The following is a 25,738-nucleotide window of genomic DNA, read 5'->3' as shown; positions in this document are numbered from 1 at the left end:
TTAACAACACTAATAGTTTTTGCAAAACTGATACTTGTGAAAAAGTGTCAGGGTCTCGAGCCACCAGAAGGCAGATGTGCGGTGTATAAACTATAAAAACTTTGTCAAGGAAAAAATATATTGGTTAGTGGAACCCTATGATTTTATACCATCATTCACATGATAAGACATCTCACTTCTTTGCAAAATTAAATTGCGAGAATTACACCCATGCAAACTTGTATGCATCAAATTACACCCAATGTATATACTGAAATGTATAGGAACCTGGCATTTATTCATTTCAAATGTTTAAGTACAACAAAAGCTACTACTATTATGTGATAGTGAAATAAGAATGGATCATCGTCTCATTTTCTTGTCATACTTTGAAGACTAGATTTGACAGCAAGTGAGATTTTAAATAAGAACAGGAAATATTTGGTGATAACAGAGCAATCTATCCACAAAAAAAGTAAGATTTATAAGAAAAGGAAACACTTTAAGTTGACAAAAATGCCCAGGATTTGGGGGTCAGTCTCTAAATAGCTCTAAATTTACTATAACTAATGTCTATGATAAAAGGGATTATTCTGTTTGATAAGAATACCCCCCGGCTATGATTAATAAGGGGTAAAAACTCTATGAAATGAACGAGTTATATAAAACCTGACCTCATATTCAACTGTTTGGACATTCTTGTTTTTTTTTGCACTTTTAGGAAAATACGATACACACCATCGTGTTTTCGGTCTGAGATCTGTCCGTGGAAAAAACAGTCCTCTGATCAGTGTTATTCAGTAGGGCTGTTCAGATGACTGTTTTTTTACAGGAACTGAATTTCTGTATGAAAAAATTTTGCAGCATGTACTTTTCAATTCCTTAATGATACTCGCCCCTTCAAATCTATGGGTGCATACAAAAAATCGTATTCCATATGAATCATCGATATAACAGATTTTTATGGATACATTGCAATTATTAATAATGGAAACTGTTTTTGATCTTGAAAATTGTATTTATTGCTGATGTAAACAAGCGGATGCCATACGGATCACAATACAGATTTACAAAAAAAATCGTAGTTTTTTTCGGAATGAAAACCAGATGATTTTTTATACGCTTATGTGAACTTAGCCTTGGAGTATTACAAGCCTCACTATTCAACATCTTTTCACCAATATATTTTGCTCCTTGATTCCATAGTCCTGGTCCATCAAACCATTTACGCCACAGTTTTGGCATAATACTACATAACCAATTCTTGCACTTTTATACATTTTTCATGCCAGCTCTGCACAGTTTTAAAAAAGTGGGTAGAGTGCATCCAAGAGTATGAATGAGCGTCCTCAACAAATTCATCATAATTTCCACTTCAAAAGTGGTGTAAATTACTACAGAAATGTATTCCAGTCAGAGTACATTTCTTACGCTTGGAAATGACAGCTAAAAGATGTGCAAAATTCATTAAAAGGCACTTCAATGAACACACATTTTATCAAGACTTGCACATGAAACACCAGTCTTGATTAGTCAGGGCCTATGGGTCTCTATTACGACACATGCACTGTGCTTGTGTTCCATCTTCTCTGCGCTTGTGTGATATGAGTGCTGTGCTTCTCTGGCATGAGAGCTGTGTTTGAGTGACATGTACATTGTGGTTGGGCTGTGCGTCTTTGACATATGCTCTGTGCTTTTCTAACTTGTGTACTGTGCTTGTGTGATGCATGTGCTGTGCTTGTGTGATGCATGTGCTGTGCTTGTGTGAGGTAACCGCTTTGTTTACATGTAAGTTGTGCTTCTCTGATGTGTGGTCTGGGCTTCTTTAACTTGTGAACTGTGCTTAAATGATGTATGCACTGTTTTCTGCTGTATGTGCTATGCTTCTGTCATGAGCACTGTACTTGCATGATGTGTGTGCTGTGCTTGTGAAACATGTGCTGGGCTTGTATAAAATGTGTGCTGTGCTTCTCTGATGTGTGCTGTGCTTGTGCGAAATGTGTGCACTTTGCTTCTCTGGTTGAGTGGGCTGTGCTCCTCTAACTTGTCTAAATTGTGTGCTGTGCTTTTCTGACATGAGCACTTTGCTTCTCTGCTGAGTGTACTATGCTTTTTTTCACTTGTGCACTGTTTTTGAATGATATATGTGCTTGAATGACATGTGAGCTGTGCTCGTGTGAAGAGTCCATTGTCCTTCTCCAATGTTTGTTTTATGTTTTGTTTGACGTGCACTCTTCTGTAACATGTGCGACGTGCTTGTGTGGTTTGTGCTATGCTTGTGTGACCTGTGTGCAGTGCTTGTGTGACTTGTGTGCTGTGCCTGTGTGAATTCTGTGCATTGCTTGTGTGACTTGTGTGCTGTGCTTGTGTGACTTGTGTGCAGTGCTTGTGTGACCTGTGTGCAGTGCTTGTGTGACTTGTGTGCTGTGCTTGTGTGACTTGTGTGCTGTGCTTGTGTGACTTGTGTGCTGTGCTTGTATGACCTGTGTGCAGTGCTTGTGTGACCTGTGTGCAGTGCTTGTGTGACTTGTGTGCTGTGCTTGTGTGACTTGTGTGCTGTGCTTGTGTGACTTGTGTGCTGTGCTTGTGTGACCTGTGTGCAGTGCTTGTGTGACCTGTGTGCAGTGCTTGTGTGACTTGTGTGCTGTGCTTGTGTGACTTCTGTGCTGTGCATGCGTGAAGTGTGCGTTGTGCTTGCGTGAAGTGCGCGCTATGCTTGTGTGACCTGTGTGCTGTGCTTGTGTGACTTGTGTGCTGTGCTTGTGTGACTTGTGTGCTGTGCTTGCCTGAAGTGTGCGCTATGCTTGTGTGAAGTGTGCGCTGTTCTGGTGTGACGTGTGTAGTGCCTGTGTGGCTTGTGTGCAATACTCGTGTGACTTGTATGCTCTGCTTGTGTGAAGTGTGCGCTATGCTTATGTTACTTGTGTGCTGTGCTTGTGTGACTTGTGTGCTGTGCTTGTATGACCTGTGTGCAGTGCTTGTGTGACCTGTGTGCAGTGCTTGTGTGACTTGTGTGCTGTGCTTGTGTGACTTGTGTGCTGTGCTTGTGTGACTTGTGTGCTGTGCTTGTGTGACCTGTGTGCAGTGCTTGTGTGACCTGTGTGCAGTGCTTGTGTGACTTGTGTGCTGTGCTTGTGTGACTTCTGTGCTGTGCATGCGTGAAGTGTGCGTTGTGCTTGCGTGAAGTGCGCGCTATGCTTGTGTGACCTGTGTGCTGTGCTTGTGTGACTTGTGTGCTGTGCTTGTGTGACTTGTGTGCTGTGCTTGCCTGAAGTGTGCGCTATGCTTGTGTGAAGTGTGCGCTGTTCTGGTGTGACGTGTGTAGTGCCTGTGTGGCTTGTGTGCAATACTCGTGTGACTTGTATGCTCTGCTTGTGTGAAGTGTGCGCTATGCTTGTGTGACTTGTGTGCTGTGCTGGTGTGACTTGTGTGCAGTGCTTGTGTGACTTGTGTGCAGTGCTTGTGTGACTTGTGTGTAGTGCTTGTGTGACTTGTGTGCTGTGCTTGTGTGACTTGTGTGCAGTGCTTGTGTGACTTGTATGCTCTGCTTGTGTGAAGTGTGCGCTATGCTTATGTTACTTGTGTGCTGTGCTTGTGTGACTTGTGTTCTGTGCTTGTGTGACTTGTGTGTAGTTCTTATGTGACTTGTGTGCTGTGCTTGTGTGACTTGTGTGACTTGTGTGGCTTGTGTGTAGTGCTTGCGTGCAGTGCTTGTGTGACTTGTGCGCAGTGCTTGTGTGACTTCTGTGGTCTTGTGCTTGCGTGACAAGAGCACACTTGTGAAACATATGTTTTCCACTTGTTTGTTGTGTCTAATACTTGTTCTATGCTTGTGTGCGCTGTCCTTATCTAATGTGTGTACTACATTTCTCAGATGTGTGTACAATATGCTTTTGTTGTGTTGATGAGGCCAAACACACTTCTCACACTGGTCCTTGCTCTCATTGTCTGTCCATCATATAGAATAAAATTACTATATCAGACGGTTACAAATATTCTCTAACTGTACAATGCAAATATTATTCTGACTTGCAGAGTTTGCACGGAGTGTAATAGGGCATGGAATACAGTTTATTCACTGCGGTTCTACTCCAACCATCTGGTGAATAGGACAAAAAGCAAATGAGAAACCTCTTTTCTAATTAATCAGTGCAGGAAAATCAAGTTATCAATTACATGCTGGTTTATTTTACTTGTGATGAAAGCATGCTGCCTTCTTCTCTTTTTAACTAGACCCATGGCATCAGCTACACATGTCACAATAAACCAACATATAATTGATACATTGATATTGCACCACTGATTAATTAGTACGGAGCGTGACTTTTTATTCCTTCGTTCCCAGAGATACAGAAACACTCTGCATTTATGACTACATATTTCTTTGGCTTTTATGTCTTTTTGCTGATTTCTTTCTCTCGTTAGAGTTTTTTGAGATTCTGTCACATTCAATAGGCAGGTGCAATAAATTAAAGCGCTAACAGGATTCATGTACATGAGAACAACTTATTTGCGAATGAATGATGGATGGGAATAATCAGCCTTCGTTTTTGATTCACCTTCAAATATGTAAAAAAGAAAAAATATTTTTCCATTAATTGCTTCATTTTAAAGATTTTTTTGGTTTATACAGCATAAATTTAGTTAAGAAGGACTGTTTGGCACTTTGTCATTGATGACCTGTAGGTAGGCCATTTTTTTGAGATTAGAGATTGTTTCGCCCTCCGTGACACCTTCCTATGAGCACAATGAAGAGGTCATAGCACTCCAATTTACATATAGGCATATAGTCTCTGTCAGCTGTGTGGTACTGCAGCTCATCCCATGAAGAGCTTATGCGCATTACTGATTTTCTCGCACAAGTGCTAGCCATGGTTTTCAGAGATAATTCTTGTTCTGATGATATTTTATAAGGTTGTACACATATTCAACTTTTTACTCGGACCGAGATGTCTGCGGAAAACATTGGAGATTTATCCGATTTTGATCAAAGGGCTTGATTGGATCAAAATTACCAGTGTGGACTGACAGAAAGTACAAGATGGAGAAACGTTTCTTTTCTTTCCACGTACAAGAAAAACTGATGCCACTCTGATCAAACTCTGATCAGAATAATTGGTCCATTTTTGATGTATGTGTAGGAATCAGTCTTGTGAACCTATCTTTAGGGCTCGCTCACACGAGTGAATAAATCGGATGAGTGCAATCTGATAAAAAATCGGATTGCACTCGGCCCAGTGTAACCATTTCCCAGTATGAAAATGTAAAACTTGGAGCTAGCACACAATCTTGGTGGTAAAAATGTAAATTATTTTATCTTCACTGCTCAATGGTATAAAAGTCTGTGACACACCTGTGGTGTTAATATAATCACTGCACCCCTAGATGAATTCATTGAGAGGTTTAGTTTGTAAAATGGGGTCACTGTGTTGGCACCTCAGGGTTTCTGCCAATGAAACATGGCACCCTCAAACAAGTGCAGCATGTCATGATCCAGTACTGAGTTTGTTTTCAGCTGCCTTGTCTCTGGACTGGCCATGCGGGAGTTAATCCCCTCTGGCTTCGACTCTGGCTTGTACCCCGACTTCGTCTTACATCTCACATTTTGGTTACCATGTTACCGGTAGGCTCTGATTTCTTGCTTGTCCCTGACTATTCTTCTGACTGCCCCTATGTACTGCGCTGACCTCTGTCTATGACCTTAGCTTGTCTGACTTCTCTTTCATTACCTGTGGCACCTGTGCTGCTGATCAGTGTTGCTACGCTGTTTGTACAACCTCTCTTCCCTCACCAGCACCCCCTGTTGGAGGTTGCACTATACTGCACTGCAGCAGCACATTACACAGCAAAATTTGCACTGTAGTTTGGCGTTTCTTCCCTTCTGAGCTTTGTACTATGCCTCAAAAGTAGTTTTCGACGACATGTGCAGTATTGGTGAACTAAGGAGAAATTGCACAGCAAATTTTGGGGTCTATTTTCTCCTGTTTCCCTTGTGAAAATACTAAATTTGGAGCTAAAAAACAGTTTTCTGGGAAAAATATGAGTTTGTTATTTTCACAGCTTAACACTATAAACTTCTATGAAGCACCTGTGGGTTCAAGGTGCTCAATACACATCTAGATAAGTTCCCTAAGGGGTCTAGTTTCCAAAATGGTGTCAATTATTGGGGGGTTTCACTGTTTAGGCACACAGGGGCTCTCCAAATGCGACATGGCATCTGCAAATTATTCCAGCAAATTTTACATTCAAAATGTGAAATGGCCTCTCCTTCCCTTCTAAGCCCTGCCGTGTACCCAAACAGTTGTTTCCTTCCACATACTGGGTATCAGCGCACTCAGGAGAAATTGCAAAACAAATTGTATTGAGCAATTTATCCTGTTACCCTTATGAAAAAGATTTATCTGGGAAAAATGTGATTTTTTTTATTTTCACGGCTTAAAGTTATAAACTTCTGTGAAGCACCTGTGGATTCAAGGTGACCAATACACATTTAGATAAGTTCCCTAAGCAATCTAGTTTCCAAAATGGTGTCACTTGTTGGGGGTTTACACTGTTTATGCACATCAGGGGCTCTGCAAACATGACATCGTGTCCGCTAATTATGCCAGCAAATTTTACATTCAAAGAGTGAAATGGTGCTCCTTCCCTTCCGAGCCCTGCCATGTGCCCAAACAGTAGATTTCCCACACATAAGGGATATCGGCATGCTCAGGAGAAACTGCACAACAAATTGTATGGTCCATTTCTCCTGCTACCCTTGCAAAAGTGGAAAAAAAATAAGTGTAAATGAAAATCTTTGTGAAAGAAAAGCAAATGTTTATTTTTTCCTTCCACATTCCAAAAATTCTTGTGAAGCACCTGAAGGGTTAATAAACTTCTTGAATGTGGTTTTGAGCACCTTGAGGGGTGCAGGCTTTAGAATGGTGTCACTTTTGGGTATTTTCTGTCATATAGGCCCCTTAAAGTCACTTAAAATATGAGGTGGTCCGTAAAAAAATGATTTTGCTAATTTTGTTGTAAAAATGAGAAATCGCTGGTCAACTTTTAACCCTTATAATTTCCTAAAAAAAAAACTATGTTTCAAAAATTGTGCTGATGTAAAGTAGACATGTAGGAAATGTTATTTATTAACTATTTTGTGTGATATAACTCTAATATACTTACCGTATGTAATTCCTGGTAGCTATGCTTTATAACTCAATAGTGCAGAGTTCTACAGGTGGCTGTAGGGGACGGGCGTGTGGGGGAAGGAATGCTGATTTCGATTATGTGCTCGGCTAGGCTCAGAGATATTGCATTCTGTTATTATAGGTTATTTTCCAGTTTCAATATCTCAGAGCCTTGTACTGGTTTGGGATTTGTAGTTCCACAATGTCTGCTTGAGTCAAACAAAGGAGTCCAGTTGGCTGGTCCTGCACAAGAATTCACACCCCTTTGATAATTGTGGAACTTGGTGCTAGGAGGCTCAGGGTCTATGCATTTTGGGCCCCCCTGGAGAGAGCTTCAAAGGCCTATTTGCTTGGGCTAATTAAAGAAACATTAAAGAACATTGATCAGCTCTGACCAAGGAAATGCCTTCGCTGGATAATGAGGTCCCATTGTATAACGTGTATTTGACCTGCCTTTTGGCCTGGGGGAATGCCAAGGGTGCGGGATGAGCTTGGAGCAAGTATTTTTGGACCACAGCATCTGACAGGGAATTCTATCAGATATCAAAATCATATAATTTTCCCATATCTCACAGGTGGTTCGGCACTCTGTGTGAACTGGTACTCAAGGAAAATGCAATGTATAGAATTCAATGAGGTCCATACTGATGAATCTGGCTTTTAATCCATGTTCATGTTGATGAAAGCCTGGGATGGGCTGAAACATGTCCTAATTCAATTTATGTGTTTATTGGATTAATAGCCTGATTAGTATCAACAGTATGTGAGTGCCAGGACTTCATTCAATTCTATAGATGGACAATCAATCTCACTTGACCTTGTAATTTTCACACTGGCTACTGGAGCTTTTTAGACTCTACCTTCCGATTGGAGGAAATCTTTTGTATTCAAGCATCTAATAAGCAAGTGCAAAGGTCATTTTAAAGGTTTAAAGGGAGGTGGGATCAGGGGGAGCTCTGTCATTGCCTATTGTGATTGGTGGATCCTGGGTTGTCAGCTGTGTATAGAGGTGTTAGTTGTCATTGTAATCCTGACTTCAGTTGTAAGGAGCCTGCTGTAAACTTTCTATGGACATTTAGTATAAATCTGAAAAAGCCATAATGGCCAGTGAGAAAATGGCTGGATTAGTAATTTTGATTTGTAATTAAAAATAATAATAATAAAAAAAAAAACAGTACAAAAAAAGTTTCAAAATGTGTGTAATACAAAAACCTGATTTAAAAATATGTCATTTTCTGATAAAGTATTCCCTTTAAAATGTGAAGTGTATCAGTTGGCTTGAGTAGAAAATGGATCCTATAACCAGAGCAAAGTTCTATTGTATCATGAAACAGTCATTCAATAAAGCTACAGAAAATGGATTGTTTTACTTTGCTGCCTTTTTAAGTCTTTTTTCTTTTTAAGAAACAAACATGATCTTTCAAAAACAAGTTTAAAACGATCATAAAACTGAAAATGAACAAGTCACAACATCCATCTGTGGTCGACTTTATGATAAAGTTTAGGTGATTTAAAGCTTCTGCATCAAATTGATATTTTCTTCCAAGCTAGGTCAACATAAAATACAAATGACATAAAAATGAGCTCTGCTTTTATTCTTCTCGCTCTTGCATTTTGGACGGACAGATGAGAACAGTTGGTTTGGAATGAAATAAAAGATTATTTGCACGCATCACAGGTGCTAAGCATAGTCCAAGGTTCCACATTCAGATTATAATTTTGAGTAAGGAAAGAGTTATAGCCAGGACCCCGTTGCTGTATTCTGAACCCATTCATTTTACTGACACATCTGTATCTGAGTGGTTTGAAAACTGATTCATTGAGCCTGAGATATAAAAGTAACATTTTCAAATGAAAACTTTTGTAATTTTATTTCAGCCAAGGCTTATAATATGATTTCTACAATTTTACCACCAAGCAAAACTGAAATGATGAATGCAACAATGCATACTGATTGTAAAATACTATTTACAACATCTGCACAAAGTTCTTCAAATGTAGCATAAATGTGTGTGGGTGTGAGTGTGTGCGTGTGTGTTTTAAGCAGGTGTGTACAAATGCTAGCAATGATTTTAAAATAGAAGTGTTATTTTATTTTTTTTAAAGTAACAAAACGCTAAATGAATAAACAAAAGAGAAATCTAAATCAAATCAATATTTGGTATGAACATCCTATGTGTCACGGGGTTACCGTAACAGAGAGGAGCCAGAAGATGGCAGCGTCTCATTGCTTCTACTCCTGCGCTGAATAGAAGCACTTCCCCTTCTTTTTAAATGGTGTTTATTTCTTTTGGAAAAACAGGGGTTTATCGGCCTTGTTTAGAGCCCTGGAAGTTTGAGCTCTCAGCTGAGATCGGTTAGCCACTTCTATCCCCTATATAATCTGGGTTCTGACTGACACACATGGTCAGAGCTAGCTTATGCTGCCAGGCATGGAAGAGAGGTGTTTTTGGTGCTTATATGAGAAGGTGTTTGGAGGAGTTATCTGTGACTGCTGCATGGGTTTGTAAGTGTGATAATTCCCTTCCCTCCTCTTATTCTTCACCATCCTCCACTCCCCGATGCATTCTTCTGTTACATGTGAGTGAATATTTGTATGCCTGGTATTTTCCGTTTCCCCTTGTTTGTGTTGCCTTGTTCGTCCGGTTGGTGTACTTCGGTGCATAGCAGCTCCCCTCTTCCCTGGGTGGGGTAAAGGAACAGATGGAGGGATGATTCAGGAGATAAGGCAAGGGTGACGGCCTCGGCATCTTCACCTTCAGAAGTATCTTTGGGAATAGAACAAGTTAGGGCACCACCTAGTGTTAGGGATGGGGAAGGAGCCCCTGGTCCCGGGTCACACGGCAGCTGAGTCGTGACACTACGCCATCAAAACATCATTTTTTGTAGGTATACTTGCACTGTCAGGGATTTTATTGGATTATAGTCAGGTGTATGAGAAATCAATTATTACACATTCAATTATTAAACATTATCATTATTATTATTTTGTAGGTTGAAACATTGTCATTAATTCAAGCAAACATGTGCAGAGAGCTAAACATAAAAACTGGGTGAAGAATAGACAAACTCTGTTGAGGCTCTAGAAGACAGATTCATGTCATGTGGTTATTTCTGCATGTGGTGCTCATACTCAGTACTGAATAAATCAACATGTTTTGAAAATTTTCTTTTTCATTTTCTTATTATTTGCAAATGATTAGCATGTTTATCGGACATTTAATGTAGAGCAGCACATCTGTGAACTCATGATACCATAATTGAAATGTAGGAAATGGGGGATTCTGACGAGACAAGTTGCCATCACTCTCCATCCATCATCAAGGCTCTAAAAGAGGTTATTCTTGGACAATAGAAAGAGATAGATGTTGCAATGTGTCGCCAATTTGTTTATTCCATGCCTATAGAAGACTCGGTGCTGCCCTTAAAAATCATGGAGTTCATACAAAATACTAGATGTAGTAGTTTATGATGTGGAGTGTAGTCATTTTTGCATCCACTAATTTGAGTTTTGCATAATCCACTAATTTGAGTAAAACTGAAGATTTTATAGTGAAAGTTATATGAACCTTACTTTCATGTTATGAGTTAAAAATGTTCTATGAAACTCAGTCTTGAGTCTGATATTGATTCAAATCTTACTTTTCAAAGGAGGTGTACTCATTTATGCTGAACACTGTAAACCACAGTCTTACCTAATCAATATATATATGGCAGACTAGATACAAGCATCTGGTCATAACTTTTAGGAATAATAAACTGTATATAGATGTATTGCTGTCAAGCTTCTCATTCTTATTATGTGAATTTTTTGTGTTTGCTTCCATTTTCAGAAAATTATTGGAATGCAGTCTCCTTTATTGCACCCAACTCCTTCCTCCACTTCTCCACATTCCAAGGAGAGACCAGCGCTGACATCTCTTTCTACTTTAAAACTTCTGCCCCCGACGGAGTTTTTGTGGAAAATAGAGGAAACACTGACTTTATTAAAATTGAGTTAAAATGTAAGTTGGTTCACATGAGATATATGATAAACTGTTGTTATAAGACTTAAAAAAAACTACTCACACCTGAATTATTGTATCATTCCCATAAACTGCAGCATAAAATACACTAAGTTGTTAGCAGAACATCTAATAAATACTCAAAGTAGGGTCTAAATGGATCAGACCTGTTTTTTTCAAGCACACCCGACAGATTCTCCATCAGATCTATAATGGGGGAATTTCACTTTAAACACCTTAAATTCTTTATTGGGGACTTTGTATTCATTTCCATAAAAAAATACACAAAAAAACAGTACATTATTAACAAATAATTAAACAGTTTATTTGTAGTTTTGTACAATATGGAAAGTTATGGATCTTTGCAAATCACTTTTTTGGGGAATTTGTCTTCCTGTAAAAAAAATTGCATGTAAGTAACTTCCAAACCTTTCCTTTCCCCAATATATTTACCTGCCTTTAGCTGCAATTTTATCAGAACGTACTCATGTGGAGTACAAATGATTGTAGTGAAATGGTCAGCACCGGTCTTCTCCTCTGAATGTGGTGCTTATCAGAGCAACCTACTGCATCAGGCCTGTTCCCAAAGTTAGTGACACAGGTTCTGAGCTGACCATTTCACTGCCATTATCTGTACTCCAAATGATATTAATGTAGCTAAAGGCAGGCAAACTGGGGAACAGCAAGGAGTTGGAAGCCGCGCACATTTTTTACAAGAATAAAGACAAATGAAGAAAGTGATTTGCAAAGTTTCATAACTTTTCATACTAGAAAAAAATAGTTAATAAAATTTTCTTTACTCTTCAATAACACTCCAACAGGTGATTAACAGGTCTTTTGCTATGGGAGAGTCCTGTCAATCGCCTGTAATGGTGTTGGGGGAAGAAGGCCAGGAGGGTCTGACTAGTCTCATCTACAGTACGTGTATCCACAATTTTGGCCACTAGTGTATTCCTAAGGTCCTCGGCCAGATCTTCAAACTATTCTTTCTCAGAAATACTGGAGCATTTCAGAGTAAAGCAAACCTGGCTGAAATCGGTTTGGCCAGCATGAATTGGCTGACTAGTTACCTTTTTAGAGAATTTCAGAGACAAAAAAAATAACTTTTGTTTTTGGCTCTGAATACTGAATGTTAAAGGGAACCTGTCATCAGAATCATGTTGCCAGAACCACTGGACAGATGAATCAGCCATTGGCAATGTAATCGTCTCCAGGTAGGTTTTACTCTGAAACATTGCTGCCAGGAGCTGTGTGTCTTGACTAACTAGTCCCTGCCCAGCTTTTACCCTCCCCATTCCAGTTACCTGACATATCTTTTCTTATGTGTAGAGAGACATGTCAGTCAAAGGGTGAAGATAGCCTGGGACCAGCTGTGGACAAGTCAGCCGAAACACACAGTTCCTAGCTGAGCCAGGGCATAAAGAAAAGTTCCCCTGGGGCGCGATGCTCTATAAATGAATACTGTAAGCGATGCTCATCTACTGGCACCCAACTGGAAGCAGCACGGGTCACTCTGTAGTCTGCACTGACACAGGAGGAGTCACAGTTTCGGGACTGCTGAGGTCTGTGATTGGCTGCAGCAGTCAGATGACTTGAGCAACTTGTCATAAAAAAATCTATTGTTATGTTGCTCAAGTCACCAAAGCTGCTAGTAAAACTGTAACATCTCCCTTTTCCATGTCAGTGCAGACCATGGAGCAGCCTGTGCTGTATCCATTTGGATGACAGTAGGTGAGTATCACTTAGCTTATTTTCTACAGCTCCCAAGTCCTTGGGGGACTTTCCTTTTTGCTTGGACCTATAAGCTTTGCTTGGTATAACCTACAAATAGTTAATTATGGCAGTTATATTGGCATGTTTCTTGGTTGAAGTCCAAATCACATGTCCTTCATATCAAATCTGTGAGTTTGGACACATTCAGCCACATTCTTCATTCATTCATCACTTTTCAGGACCAACTTTATTTGCCAGCCATCTGTCATCTTATCTGAAGGAATTTAAATAATCACCTCCTTTTTACCCCAATTTGAAGGGAACCTGTCAGTTGGAATGTGCTGCCAAAACCGTGGTCAGCATGTATCAGCCACTGGCTGGCGGATCAGAGCCATATCTGTTTGTCTCTGAAATGTGGCATTTCAAAGAAAATCATATATTTAATTGCCGCTTGGGACTGGTCATGCGGTCGGATCCCCAGTCTTCTCCCCGCCCACTGACACTGACTGACAAGCTTATGCCTATCTGCACCTATCGGCAGAGGCTTGCCAAAAACTGTCAGCAAGCGGGAAAAGCGAGGGGGTCGCACCTGTATGACTAGTCACCCACGCAGCTTGTTCCACGATGGCTATTAAAAGTGTGTTTTTCTCTGAAACGCTGCAGCGTTTCAGAGACAAACGTACATAGCTGTGACCTGACAGCCAGTGGCTGATACATGCTACCCAACCCAAACTGTGCTGCTTACCCTATGTGCAGGGCATTGCAGTAGGTTAGGTATCCATGGTTACGACCCCTCATATAATGACAGTTAAGTTAATTGTTAGTGGTCATAGCCATGGATAACTAGGCTACTACAATGTCCTACTCATGGGGTAAGAGACACAGCTAATCAGAAGAACTATACAACATTTCTAATTGGAGCTATTTGCAAATATTATTATTACACCTACTACATATTGGGACAGGATCTTGGAGATTGGAATTACCCTTTTAAGCTTCTGTAGCATAAGAAAAAAATCACTTTGATCCTGCACAAATTTTTCTATAATAGCAACATATTTATTTGCAATATATTAAAAAATTGAGGAAGCAACAAGCATAACTGTATACTACTTCAGCTTCATATGAATAAGCAGGGAGGAAGATCCTGGATCACTCTAAGCACAAACATGTAAACTAGGAGCTTTCTCCCTGTTTTTTTCATATCAGGTTGGAGTGGTGCCGTATATAGCAATGTTTGCTGCTTCTTTGAATTTTTTATGTATGGCTACTATAAAAAAAATGAAGTGTTTACTACAGAAGAATTTGTGCTGGATCAAATGTTTTTCTTACAATTTCATTCAGCAATGTAATTTAAAAATAGCCCAGTCTTCTAATCCCATGGCCGCTTTCCATTTTCAGCTAAGGGATTTACCAATCATATTGCTGGGTCATTTGTAATTTCTTCTAGAAAAAGAGTCTACAATTTATAAATTTAATAAATTGTCATTTTTTAATGAAGAGGGCCATAGCAATTTAACTATATTAATAATATATATTTTATTTCTTCTAAACCCACTGCAATGTGTCATTTCTGCATGGCTTAAATAAACTAAAACCCACACGTATACACACAAACTGCAATTCTGCTGAGTGTCAGATGATGATGTGATTGAATCTGTATTACTCGGAATCTTCATGACAGTGATGTGTGAACTGAACTCACTGTTTTCTCAGTTAGTATCCTGCATGGCTTTTAGAGATAAGGGTATAAAATGGAGAGGCATGGAAGGGACCTGTGACAAGTCTTTATTAGTTACAGACCAATGAAATTCTAGATTTCACTGCTGAGAATTCCTTCCCTCTTATCATATTTTTAGGCAGTAAAAATGAAAAAAAAAACATAACTATAGAGAAGCTGAGAAATTGCTCTGCACAATAATACATTTGTATTTAAGCGTTACTGCTCGGCTGATTTATAGAAAAATCCATGAAATTATTTTATTATTTGCATAAAGACCTCAATATATAGAGATATTCAAGAGTCTTACAAGGGGAAATAAACATATGAATAAATTATACATCTCAGAAAATTACTGGATTAAATCCATTGTGGATTGGAATTTTACCCTCTAGCAGCGATAGAGCCCTCGATGAACCCCTTTTAGGCAATGCTTTTTCTATTAAACGCAGGTTATCAAAAATGTAGCTCAAAGCTCGTGGACTCAACTATCTAACAAGAAAGAATCCCGCCATGAGGTTCATTTACATTATAGGATATAAACGTAATGGAAACATTTGGAAAGTTAACTCTGCATATCATGATTACATACCACCTTTATACAGCCACACATGAATCATGGAAGCTCCCTTCCATCTACCACCTCCCAAAATTAAGACCCTTTGGATAACTTATTTCCAAAAGCAAATTAGGATTTAATACCCAAACTGTCATGTGTTTGGTCCCACTTAATAGACATCTTCTAGCTTCTGCTTCTTACATTCAGGTCCAAGACTGCACTAGTTATGACTAGTGATGAGCGAATATACTCGTTACTCGAGATTTCCCGAGCATGCTCAGGTGACCTCCGAGTATTTTTTAGTGCTCGGAGATTTAGTTTTCCTTGCACAGCTGAATGATTTACATCTCTTAGCCAGCTTGATTACATGTGGGGATTCCCTAGCAACCAGGCAACCCCCACATGTACTTATGCTGGCTAACAGATCTAAATGATTCAGCTGCAGCATTGAAAATGAAATCTCCGAGCACTAAAAAATACTCGGAGGTCACCTGAGCATGCTCGGGAAATATCGAGTAACGAGTATATTCGCTCATCTCTAGTTATGACCTTCCTGGGAACCTGTATATAGAATTCACAGTAAATAACATATGAGGATGGCATATGCTACATTATCTGTTAGAATGTGGTGAATTTATGAACAGTCTTTTGTAGTCATGATATGATCTATGACTACTATATTTACTACTGTTCTTAAGACGCAAACTAAGACTGTTTTTGTTTTTCTTCATTCAGCAAATACTGAGGTGTCATTTTCATTTGATGTTGGCAATGGTCCAGTAGAGCTGATTGTGGGCACCTCCACTCCTCTGAATGATGACCAGTGGCATCGAGTGCGAGCAGAAAGGAATATTAAGGAAGCCAGACTGCAGGTTGATCAACTCCCACCTCAAATACGCAAGGCTCCTACTCATGGCCACACAAGACTTGAACTCACCAGTCAATTCTATGTCGGTAAGAACAACATGATCATATATATCCATACACAATAACATTTGCATTTTGTTGGCTGCAGAGGTCAGATGACTGAAAGAGCATGTGATAGGATGTTTTTCCAATGATACAGGTGCTTCTCACAAAATTAGAATATCATCAATACAAAAAGTGAAACACATATAGTATATAGAGCCATTACAAATAGAGTGATCTATTTCAAGTGTTTATTTCTGTTAATGTTGATGATGGGCAGCACGCTGGCTCAGTGGATAGCACTGCAGCCTTGCAGCGCTGGAGTCCTGGGTTCAAATCCCACCAAGGACAACATTTGCAGGGAGTTTGTATGTTCTCCTCATGATTACTTGGGTTTCCTTTGGGTACTCTGGTTTCCTCCCACATTCCAAAGACATACTGATAAGGAATTTAGATTCTGAGCCCCATTGGGGACAGTGATGATAATGTGTGCAAACTGTAAAGCACTGCGGAATATGTTAGCGCTATATAAAAATAAAAATCATTATTATGATTATGGCTTACAGCCAATGAAAACCCAAAAGTCATTATCTCAGTAAATTAGAATAATTCTAATTTACTGAGATAATGACTTTTGGATTATAATTAACAAAAACACCTGCAAAGGCTTAGTAAGTGTTTAAAAAGGTCCCTTAGTCTGTTTCAGCAGGCTCCACAATCATGGAGAAGACTGCTGACTTGACAGATGTCCAGAAGGCAGTCACTGACACACTCCACAAGGAGGGCAAGCCACAAAAGGTCACTGCTAAAGAAGTTGGCTGTGCACACAGTGCTTTATCCAAGCATATTAACGGAAGGTGGAGTGGAAGGAAAAAGTGTGGTAGAAAAGGTGCACAAGCAACTTGGATAACCGCAGCCTTGAAAGGATTGTTAAGAGAAAGAACTGGACTGTTGCTCAGTTGTTCAAGTAGTTGTTTTCAGATGAAAGTAAATTTTGCATTTCATTTGGAAATCAAGGTCTCAGAGTCTGGAGGAAGAGTGGAGAGGCACACAATCCAAGCTGCTTGAGGTCCAGTGTGAAGTTTGGTGGTGTAGGTCCAATGTGTTTTATCAAGACCAAAGACAGCACAGCCACCTACCAGGAAATTTTAGATCACTTCATGCTTCCCACTGCCGACAATCTTTTTGGAGATGGAAATTTAATTCTCCAGCAGGACTTGGCATCTGTCCACACTGCCAAAAGTACCAATACCTGGTTTAAAATCAACAGTATCACTGTGCTTGATTGGCCAGCAAACTCACCAGATCTGTCAAGAGGAAGATTAGATACACCAGACCCAACAATGCAGACGAGCTGAAGGCTGCTATCAAAGCAACCTGGACTTCCATAACACCTCAGCAGTGCCACAGGCTGATCACCTCCATGCCACGCTGCATTGATGCAATAATTGATGCAAAAGGAGCCCTAGCCAAGTATTGAGTGCATTTACTGAACATGCATTTCAGTAGGCCAACATTTGGATTTTAAAATCATTTTTCAAGCTGGTGTTATAAAGTATTCTAATTTACTTAGATAATGACTTTTTGGTTTTCATTGGCTGTAAGGCATAATCATCAACATTAAGAGAAATAAACACTTGAAAGAGATCACTCTGTTTGCAATGACTCTATATAATATATGAGTTTCACTTTGTATTGAAGAACTGAAATATATTAACTTTTTGATGATGTTCTAATTTCGTGAGAAACATCTGTATGCTCTTCTAGACAGTTGACTGCAGGCTGTAGTTGTGCCTTTTAACAACCCTTGCCACATGACTTAAGATAAAAGCAAGGCTTGTTAAATCACAATATTAACTTTTAGGATTGCTACTTCAAATGGGTGGCACTAGAGTTCAATTCCTCTTATTCTATGAGGAGACAATTTGCATGTTTAACTTCTCAGAAGAACATTGCAAGGCTTATAAGTCTCCCTACCCTGGCATGTCAGGCATGTCATTCTTTCAAGGAGAAGCATTAAAACCTTAGACCCCAGTCAGAGGCCACTAACACAACCTAATGTAATAATTATAGGGGATAACTCAGGAGACTCTTTGCGTGGAACAAGACAACTACAGGACACAGTTTTATAAGTGGTAAAGTCTATATTATCACACGGTGATTCAAACAGGTGAAGAGAGAAACTCAAGTCCACAACACTTGGTGCAAATATCAAATGCAGCTCAGCAGTCTATAGGAAACTTCAGAGGAAAATGCAATCATGCAGAAAGTCTATGAAGCACAATTATTCTTGAGGATACTTGACACGAATAAGTCCTTGCTTAGTCCAAAACATAGATAGATATGCTTATAAGGCAGTTCAAATAATATCTTAGCTCAACCAGGGAGGTCTGGGTAATAGTCTCAGGTTCTGGCAGAGCAGAAACAGCTTACATGTCCAGAAAATGCAGATGGAAGCAAACACGAGCTGCAGGTGAAGGAGGATTACTGGACTGGTGTATGCAGCAGGAACTCAGAGCAGAGTAGCAGGATAACCCCACAGGTTCACAGGACCAGGTATATAGCCAGGGAGTCACTAGAGGTCAGGAGCTGGATGCAAGGCAGAATACTCTAGCACAGACTGAAGGCTGAGGTGGAGTTTTATAGCAGGAAGACACAGTGCACATGAGACCAAAGACGCCATCTTGGAAAAGGGCAGTAATGCACAAAAAGGTAATAAAAAATGTTCAAGAGTCCTGACACCTAATCTGATCTCATGATTTTCTTCGATGAGGGGCAACAACCCGAAACACGTGTCTGCAAATTGAGATTCTGGATTGGCTTTTATCCTAAGTCATGTGGAAAGTCTCTTAAAAGGGTCGATATTGTCTTTTATGATTGCTACTTCTAAAAGGTGGCACTAGAGTTGAAGGATATGTTCCAGACATTCAGTAATTGGCAGAGCTTTGGATGCAGCACACATTTGCAGTGTCTAAAGCGCTGCCGTCTTTTAGATGCAGGTGATTCCGCATGTGTTCATTGAACCATGTGGATTCACTGCGTCCAATACATTGTACTAGTGAAATTTATCTTGTGAAGACTTACATCTCCTCAAGATAAATAGACATGTTGCGATCTGGAAAGACGCGCTGCATGTCCATCTCCGCAGGTAAGCCACGGAAGTCTGTGGACGCATGGCAGGCATTGGAATACTTGAAATCCCATCCACTATGCTGTAACATCTGGACACTGCAGTTGGACGCTGCTCAAGTAGCAGCCTCCAGCCTGCAGTGTTTACTGACCATGTGCACCTACCATTAATCCTCTTTCTTTTCTGAAGAGATAATTCACATATTTAATTTCCCAGATGAGCATTTCATGGCCTATAAGTCTCTTTACCCTGGAATGTCAGGCATGTCACTCTGCACAATGAGAAACTTTATTCCTTAGACTGGTACAGGTAAGATATATTTCTTGGTACCGTGTTAGCCAGTGGATAGAAAAATATTTAGAATTGAGAGTCCTCAGTGGTTGATACCTTTTAATGGCTAACTGAAAAGATGGTAACAAATTGCATGCTTTCGAGACTACTTAGGTCTCTTCATCAGGCATAGCCTAAAAGAAATTCTGAAGAATCACATATTTATGCACAATACCGCCCAGAAAAAAATGCCATACATAAGACAGGTGACGTGAAGCAGAGCTACCATTATGTGAGAGTGCTAAAATGTTTATGTCCTTAAATATTGGAACAGTTCATAGATAAGGAGTGTGAATGTTTTATTGTCCTCTGATTGGAGTCTGGTTCTATGTTGTGATGACCCCAACTGTTATGATCCGGTGACCTTGGAGCCGCATGAAAACTTTCTCTGGAGTCGGTGGAACCTGTACTGACCGCAAATCCTGAACTAACACCGCAAACTAGAAGTAGCCGTGGGGTGTGCCTAACAAACCCTAGACACCTCGACACAGCCGGAGGACTAAATACCCCTATAGATGGAAATAGGAATGCTATCTTGCCTCAGAGCAGACCCCCAAAAGATAGGCAGCCCCCCACGAATAATGACTGTGAGTAGGAGAAGAATAGACACACGCAGGTAGAAAACAGGATTTAGCAATAGAGGCCACTCTAGCTAAATAGGAAAAGATAGGACAGATTACTAGGCGGTCAGTATTAAAACCCTTCCAAAAATATCCACAACAGATAATACAAAAAGTTCCACAATCTAACTAAAGACATGGAATGTATATCTGCCACTCCAGGGAATCCAGCAAGACTGAGAAAATACTGACACAATCTAAGCTGGACAAGAAAACACAAAGAATAGCACTGAATTGTGAAGTACACAGCATGTGTGCCACAGGAAAAAAAAACAGACACTTATCTTTGCTGATTTGGCAAAAAGACAGGAGGAACCAGGCAGAGGTCCACACCTCCCAACAACAATTGACAACTGGCAAGGACTAATGAATCCTGCACACCTAAATACCCCAGTCAGAACTGCAATCAGCAGACACACCTGACCAGGACTGCAACCCAGGGACAACTGCATTACCACCTACTACCACCGGAGGGAACCCAAAAGCAGAATTCACAACAGTACCCTCCCCTTGAGAAGGGGTCACCGAACCCTCACCAGCGCCCCCAGGCCGATCAGGACGAGCCAGATGAAAGGCACGGACCAGATCAGCAGCATGGACATCAGAAGCAAAAACCCAAGAATTATCCTCCTGGCCATAACCCTTCCATTTGACAAGGTACTGAAGCCTCCGCCTCGAAAAACGAGAATCCAAAATCTTCTCAACCACATACTCCAACTCCCCATCAACCAAAACAGGGGCCGGAGGATCAACAGAGGGAACAACGGGCACCACATATTTCCACAATAAAGATCTATGGAAGACATTATGGATAGCAAAAGAGGCCAGAAGCGCCAATCGAAAAGACACCGGATTAATAATCTCAGAAATCCTATAAGGACCAATAAACCGAGGCTTAAACTTAGGGGAAGAGACCTTCATAGGAACATGATGGGAAGACAACCAAACCAAATCCCCAACCCGAAGCCGGAAACCAACACACCGACGACGGTTAGCAAAACGTTGAGCCTCCTCCTGAGACAACACCAAATTGTCCACCACATGAGCCCAAATCTGCTGCAACCTGTCAACCACAGAATCCACACCAGGACAGTCAGAAGGCTCAACCTGCCTAGAAGAAAAGCGAGGATGAAAACCAAAATTACAAAAAAAAGGCGAAACCAAAGTAGCCGAACTAGCCCGATTATTAAGGGCAAACTCGGCCAATGGCAAAAAGGCCACCCAATCATCCTGATTGACAGACACAAAGCATCTCAAATAAGTCTCCAAAGTCTGATTAGTTTGCTCGGTCTGGCCATTTGTCTGATGATGAAATGCAGAAGAAAAAGACAAATCAATGCCCAGCCTAGCACAAAAGGCCCGCCAAAACCTAGAAACAAACTGGGAACCTCTGTCGGACACAATATTCTCCGGAATACCATGCAAACGAACCACATGCTGAAAAAACAACGGAACCAACTCTGAAGAGGAAGGCAATTTAGGCAAAGCCATTAAATGAACCATCTTAGAAAACCGGTCACAAACAACCCAGATAACCGACATCCTCTGGGAAACCGGAAGATCAGAAATAAAATCCATAGAAATATGCGTCCAGGGCCTCTCAGGGACCGGCAATGGCAAAAGTAACCCACTAGCATGGGAACAACAAGGCTTGGCCTGCGCACAAGTCCCACAGGACTGCACAAAAGAACGCACATCACGTGACAACGAAGGCCACCTAAAGGACCTACCAACCAAATCTCTGGTACCAAAAATACCAAGATGACCAGCCAACACAGAACAGTGAACCTCAGAAATCACTCTACTAGTCCATCTGTCAGGAACAAACAATTTCCCCACAGGACAGCGGTCAGGTCAATCAGCCTGAAATTCCTGAAGAACCCGCCGTAAATCAGGGGAAATGGCAGAAAGGACCACCCCTTCTTTCAGAATGCCGACCGGTTCAAGGACCTCAGGAGAATCAGGCAAAAACTCCTAGAAAGGGCATCAGCCTTAATATTCTTAGAACCTGGAAGATACGAAACCACAAAATCATAACGGGAAAAAAACAAGGACCATCGAGCCTGTCTAGGACTCAGCCGTTTGGCAGACTCGAGATAAATCAAATTCTTATGATCGGTCAGGACCACAATAAGGTGCTTAGCTCCCTCAAGCCTATGTCGCCACTCCTCAAACGCCCACTTCATAGCCAACAACTCCCGATTGCCGACATCATAATTATGTTCAGCAGGCGAAAACTTGCGGGAGAAGAAGGCACACGGTTTCATCAAAGAACCAACAGAATCCCTCTGAGACAAAACGGCCCCTGCCCCAATCTCAGAAGCATCAATCTCAACCTGAAACGGAAGAGAAACATCTGGTTGGCGCAACACCGGAGCAGAAGTAAATCGGCATTTAAGCTCCTGAAAGGCAGAGACAGCTGCAGAGGACCAATTTGCCACATCAGCGCCTTTTTTCGTCAAATCAGTCAAGGGTTTAACCACGCTGGAGAAGTTAGCAATGAACCGGCGATAAAAATTTGCAAAACCCAAAAATTTCTGAAGGCTCTTCACGGATGTGGGTTGAATCCAATCATGAATGGCCTGAACCTTAACCGGATCCATCTCCATAGATGAGGGAGAAAAAATAAAGCCCCCCAAAAAAACCTTCTGCACCCCAAAGAGACACTTAGACCCCTTCACAAACAAAGCATTGTCACGAAGGATCTGAAATACCATCCTGACCTGTTCCACATGAGACTTCCAATCATCGGAAAAAATCAATATATCGTCCAAATATACAATCAAGAATTTATCAATATAAGTCCGGAAGATATCAAGCATGAAGGATTGAAAAACAGATGGAGCGTTAGTGAGCCCGAATGGCATCACAAGTGTTGTGAACACTGTGTGAGTTCTCTGTTTTGTCTCCCTCTAGTGGCCTTTTTGTTTTACTGCGGCTCTTTGGCTGGAATCAGCTGTTTCGTTACTTGCTATTCAGGTTTGCTATTTAGCTCACCTGGACCATTATTCCTTGCCTGCTGTCAATGTCTTCAGTGCCATTTTGGAGCTCTCCTGCAGTCTTTCGTTATCAGTCTCTTCAAGAGAAGCTAAGTTTTGCTTGGTTCATTTTTGACCATCAGTGGTCATATGTTTCTTGCTTTATTTTTGTTTCTTTTCCAGCTTGCTAATATGTGATTTCCTTGCTTGCTGGTAGCTCTAGGGGGCTGAGTTTCTCCCCTCACACCGTTAGTTGGTGTGGGGGTTCTTGTATTCTCAGCGTGGATATTTTGTATAGGGTTTTTTAACTGACCGCACAGTTCCCTATCTGTCTTCTGCTATCTAGTATTAGAGGGCCTCATTTGCTGAATCTGTTTTCATTCTACGTTTGTGTTTTCCCCTTACCTCACCGTTATTATTTGTTGGGGGCTTTTCTATATCTTTGGGGTAATTTCTCTTGAGGCAAGTGAGGTCTTACTTTCCCTCCAGGAGTAGATAGTTTCTCAGGCTGCGTCGAGACGTCCAGGAATTTAGGTACGTTCACCGGCTACCTTTAGTGTGTTGGTTAGGATCAGATTTGCGGTCAGTCCAGTTACCACCTCCCTAGAGCTCGTGTCTAAGTTCACTTACTTAGCTAGTCTGTTTTGCGATCCTCAGCCACTAGGATCATAACACACAAGGTATTCAAAATGGCCTTCGGGCGAATTAAACGCAGTTTTCCATTCATCACCCTGCTTAATACGAACAAGATTATATGTCCCCCGAAGGTCAATCTTCGTAAACCAACTAGCCCCCTTAATCCTAGCAAACAAATCGGAAAGCAAAGGTAAAGGGTATTGAAACTTGACCGTGATCTTATTCAAGAGGCGATAATCAATACAAGGTCTCAAGGAGCCATCCTTCTTAGCAACAAAAAAAAAACCTGCTCCCAACGGTGAAGAAGATGGCCGAAAATGCCCTTTCTCCAAAGACTCCTTAACATAACTCCGCATGGCGGTATGTTCAGGCACAGACAGGTTGAAAAGTCGGCCCTTAGGAAACTTACTGCCTGGAATCAAGTCAATCGCACAATCACAGTCCCTGTGCGGTGGAAGGGAACTGGACTTGGGCTCATCGAATACATCCTGAAAATCAGACAAAAACTCTGGAATTTCAGAAGAGGAAGAAGAGGAGATTGACATCAAAGGAACATCAATATGAACCCCCTGACAACCACAACTAGTCACAGACATAGATTTCCAATCCAACACAGGATTATGTACCTGCAACCACGGGAAACCCAGCACGATAACATCATGCAAATTATGCAACACCAGAAATCGACAATCTTCCTGATGGGCTGGCGCCATGTGCATGGTCACCTGTGTCCAAAACTGGGGCTTATTTTTAGCCAAAGGTGTACCATCAATCTCCCTTAAAGGAATAGGGTTCTGCAAAGGCTGCAAGGGAAAACCACAACACCTGGCAAACTCAAAATCCATTAAGTTCAAGGCGGCGCCTGAATCCACAAACGCCATGACAGAAAATGATGACAATGAGCAGATCAAGGACACCGATAACAGAAATTTAGGTTGTACAGTACTGATAGTAAATGAACTAGCGATCCTTTTTTTCCGCTTAGGGCAGACTGAAATGACATGAGAAGCGTCGCTACAATAATAACACAACCTATTCTGACGTCTGAATCCTTGTCGTTCCGTTCTAGACAAAATCCTATCACACTGCATTGGCTCAGGACTTTGCTCTAAGGACGACGCCACAGCGCGCACAGTTTGACGCTCCCGCAAACGCCGATCAATCTGAATGGCCAGAGACATAGAATCACTCAGACCGGAAGGCGTGGGAAACCCCACCATAACATCTTTAACGGATTCAGAAAGACCCTTTCTGAAAATTGCCGCCAAAGCATCATCATTCCATTTAGTCAACACAGACCATTTTCTAAATTTCTGACAATACAATTCTGCCGCCTCTTGACCCTGAGACAGAGCCAACAAGGTTTTCTCCGCTTGATCCACAGAATTCGGTTCATCATATAATAATCCTAAAGCCTGAAAAAAGGAATCTACATTAAGCAAGGCCGGATTCCCAGATTCCAGGGAAAATGCCCAATCCTGTGGATCGCCACGCAGCAGGGAGATGACAATTTTAACCTGCTGAATGGAATCACCGGAGGATCGCGGTCTCAGAGCAAAAAACAGTTTACAATTGTTTTTAAAACCCAAAAATTTGGACCTATCACAAAAAAACAAATCAGGAGTAGGAATCTTCGGCTCTAAAGCAGGAGTCTGAACAATATAATCAGAAATATCCTGTACCCTAGCAGCAAGCTGGTCTACACGAGAAGCTAATTCCTGAACATCCATGCTGGCACAAGACTCCTCAGCCACCCATAAATAAAGAGGAAAGAGAAGACAAAACAGACTGCAGAAAAAAAATGGATCAACACCTTTCTTCCCTTCTTGTGAGATGCATTTAACTCATTATTGGCCAGTTGTACTGTTATGATCCGGTGACCTTGGAGCCGCATGAAAACTTTCTCTGGAGTCGGTGGAACCTGTACTGACCGCAAATCCTGAACTAACACCGCAAACTAGAAGTAGCCATGGGGTGTGCCTAACAAACCC

The 25,738-nt window shown here is 41.0% G+C and overlaps 1 protein-coding gene across 1 annotated transcript in view; it reads left to right on the top strand.

Annotated features, from left to right (window-relative positions):
* Positions 1–25,738, top strand: part of CNTNAP2 (contactin associated protein 2) — a 3,158,824-nt gene that overhangs the window by 2,917,295 nt on the left and 215,791 nt on the right. Inside the window, exons 16-17 of the mRNA XM_077269131.1 lie at positions 10,982–11,152; positions 15,880–16,098. Of these exons, the coding sequence (XP_077125246.1) occupies positions 10,982–11,152; positions 15,880–16,098 (390 nt within the window). The remainder of the gene's footprint in view (positions 1–10,981; positions 11,153–15,879; positions 16,099–25,738) is intronic.

This window comes from Ranitomeya variabilis, chromosome 6 (genome assembly GCF_051348905.1).
Source record: "Ranitomeya variabilis isolate aRanVar5 chromosome 6, aRanVar5.hap1, whole genome shotgun sequence".
In the NCBI taxonomy this organism is placed as follows: domain Eukaryota; kingdom Metazoa; phylum Chordata; class Amphibia; order Anura; family Dendrobatidae; genus Ranitomeya; species Ranitomeya variabilis.
This window is presented reverse-complemented; position numbering and strand designations above follow the sequence as displayed.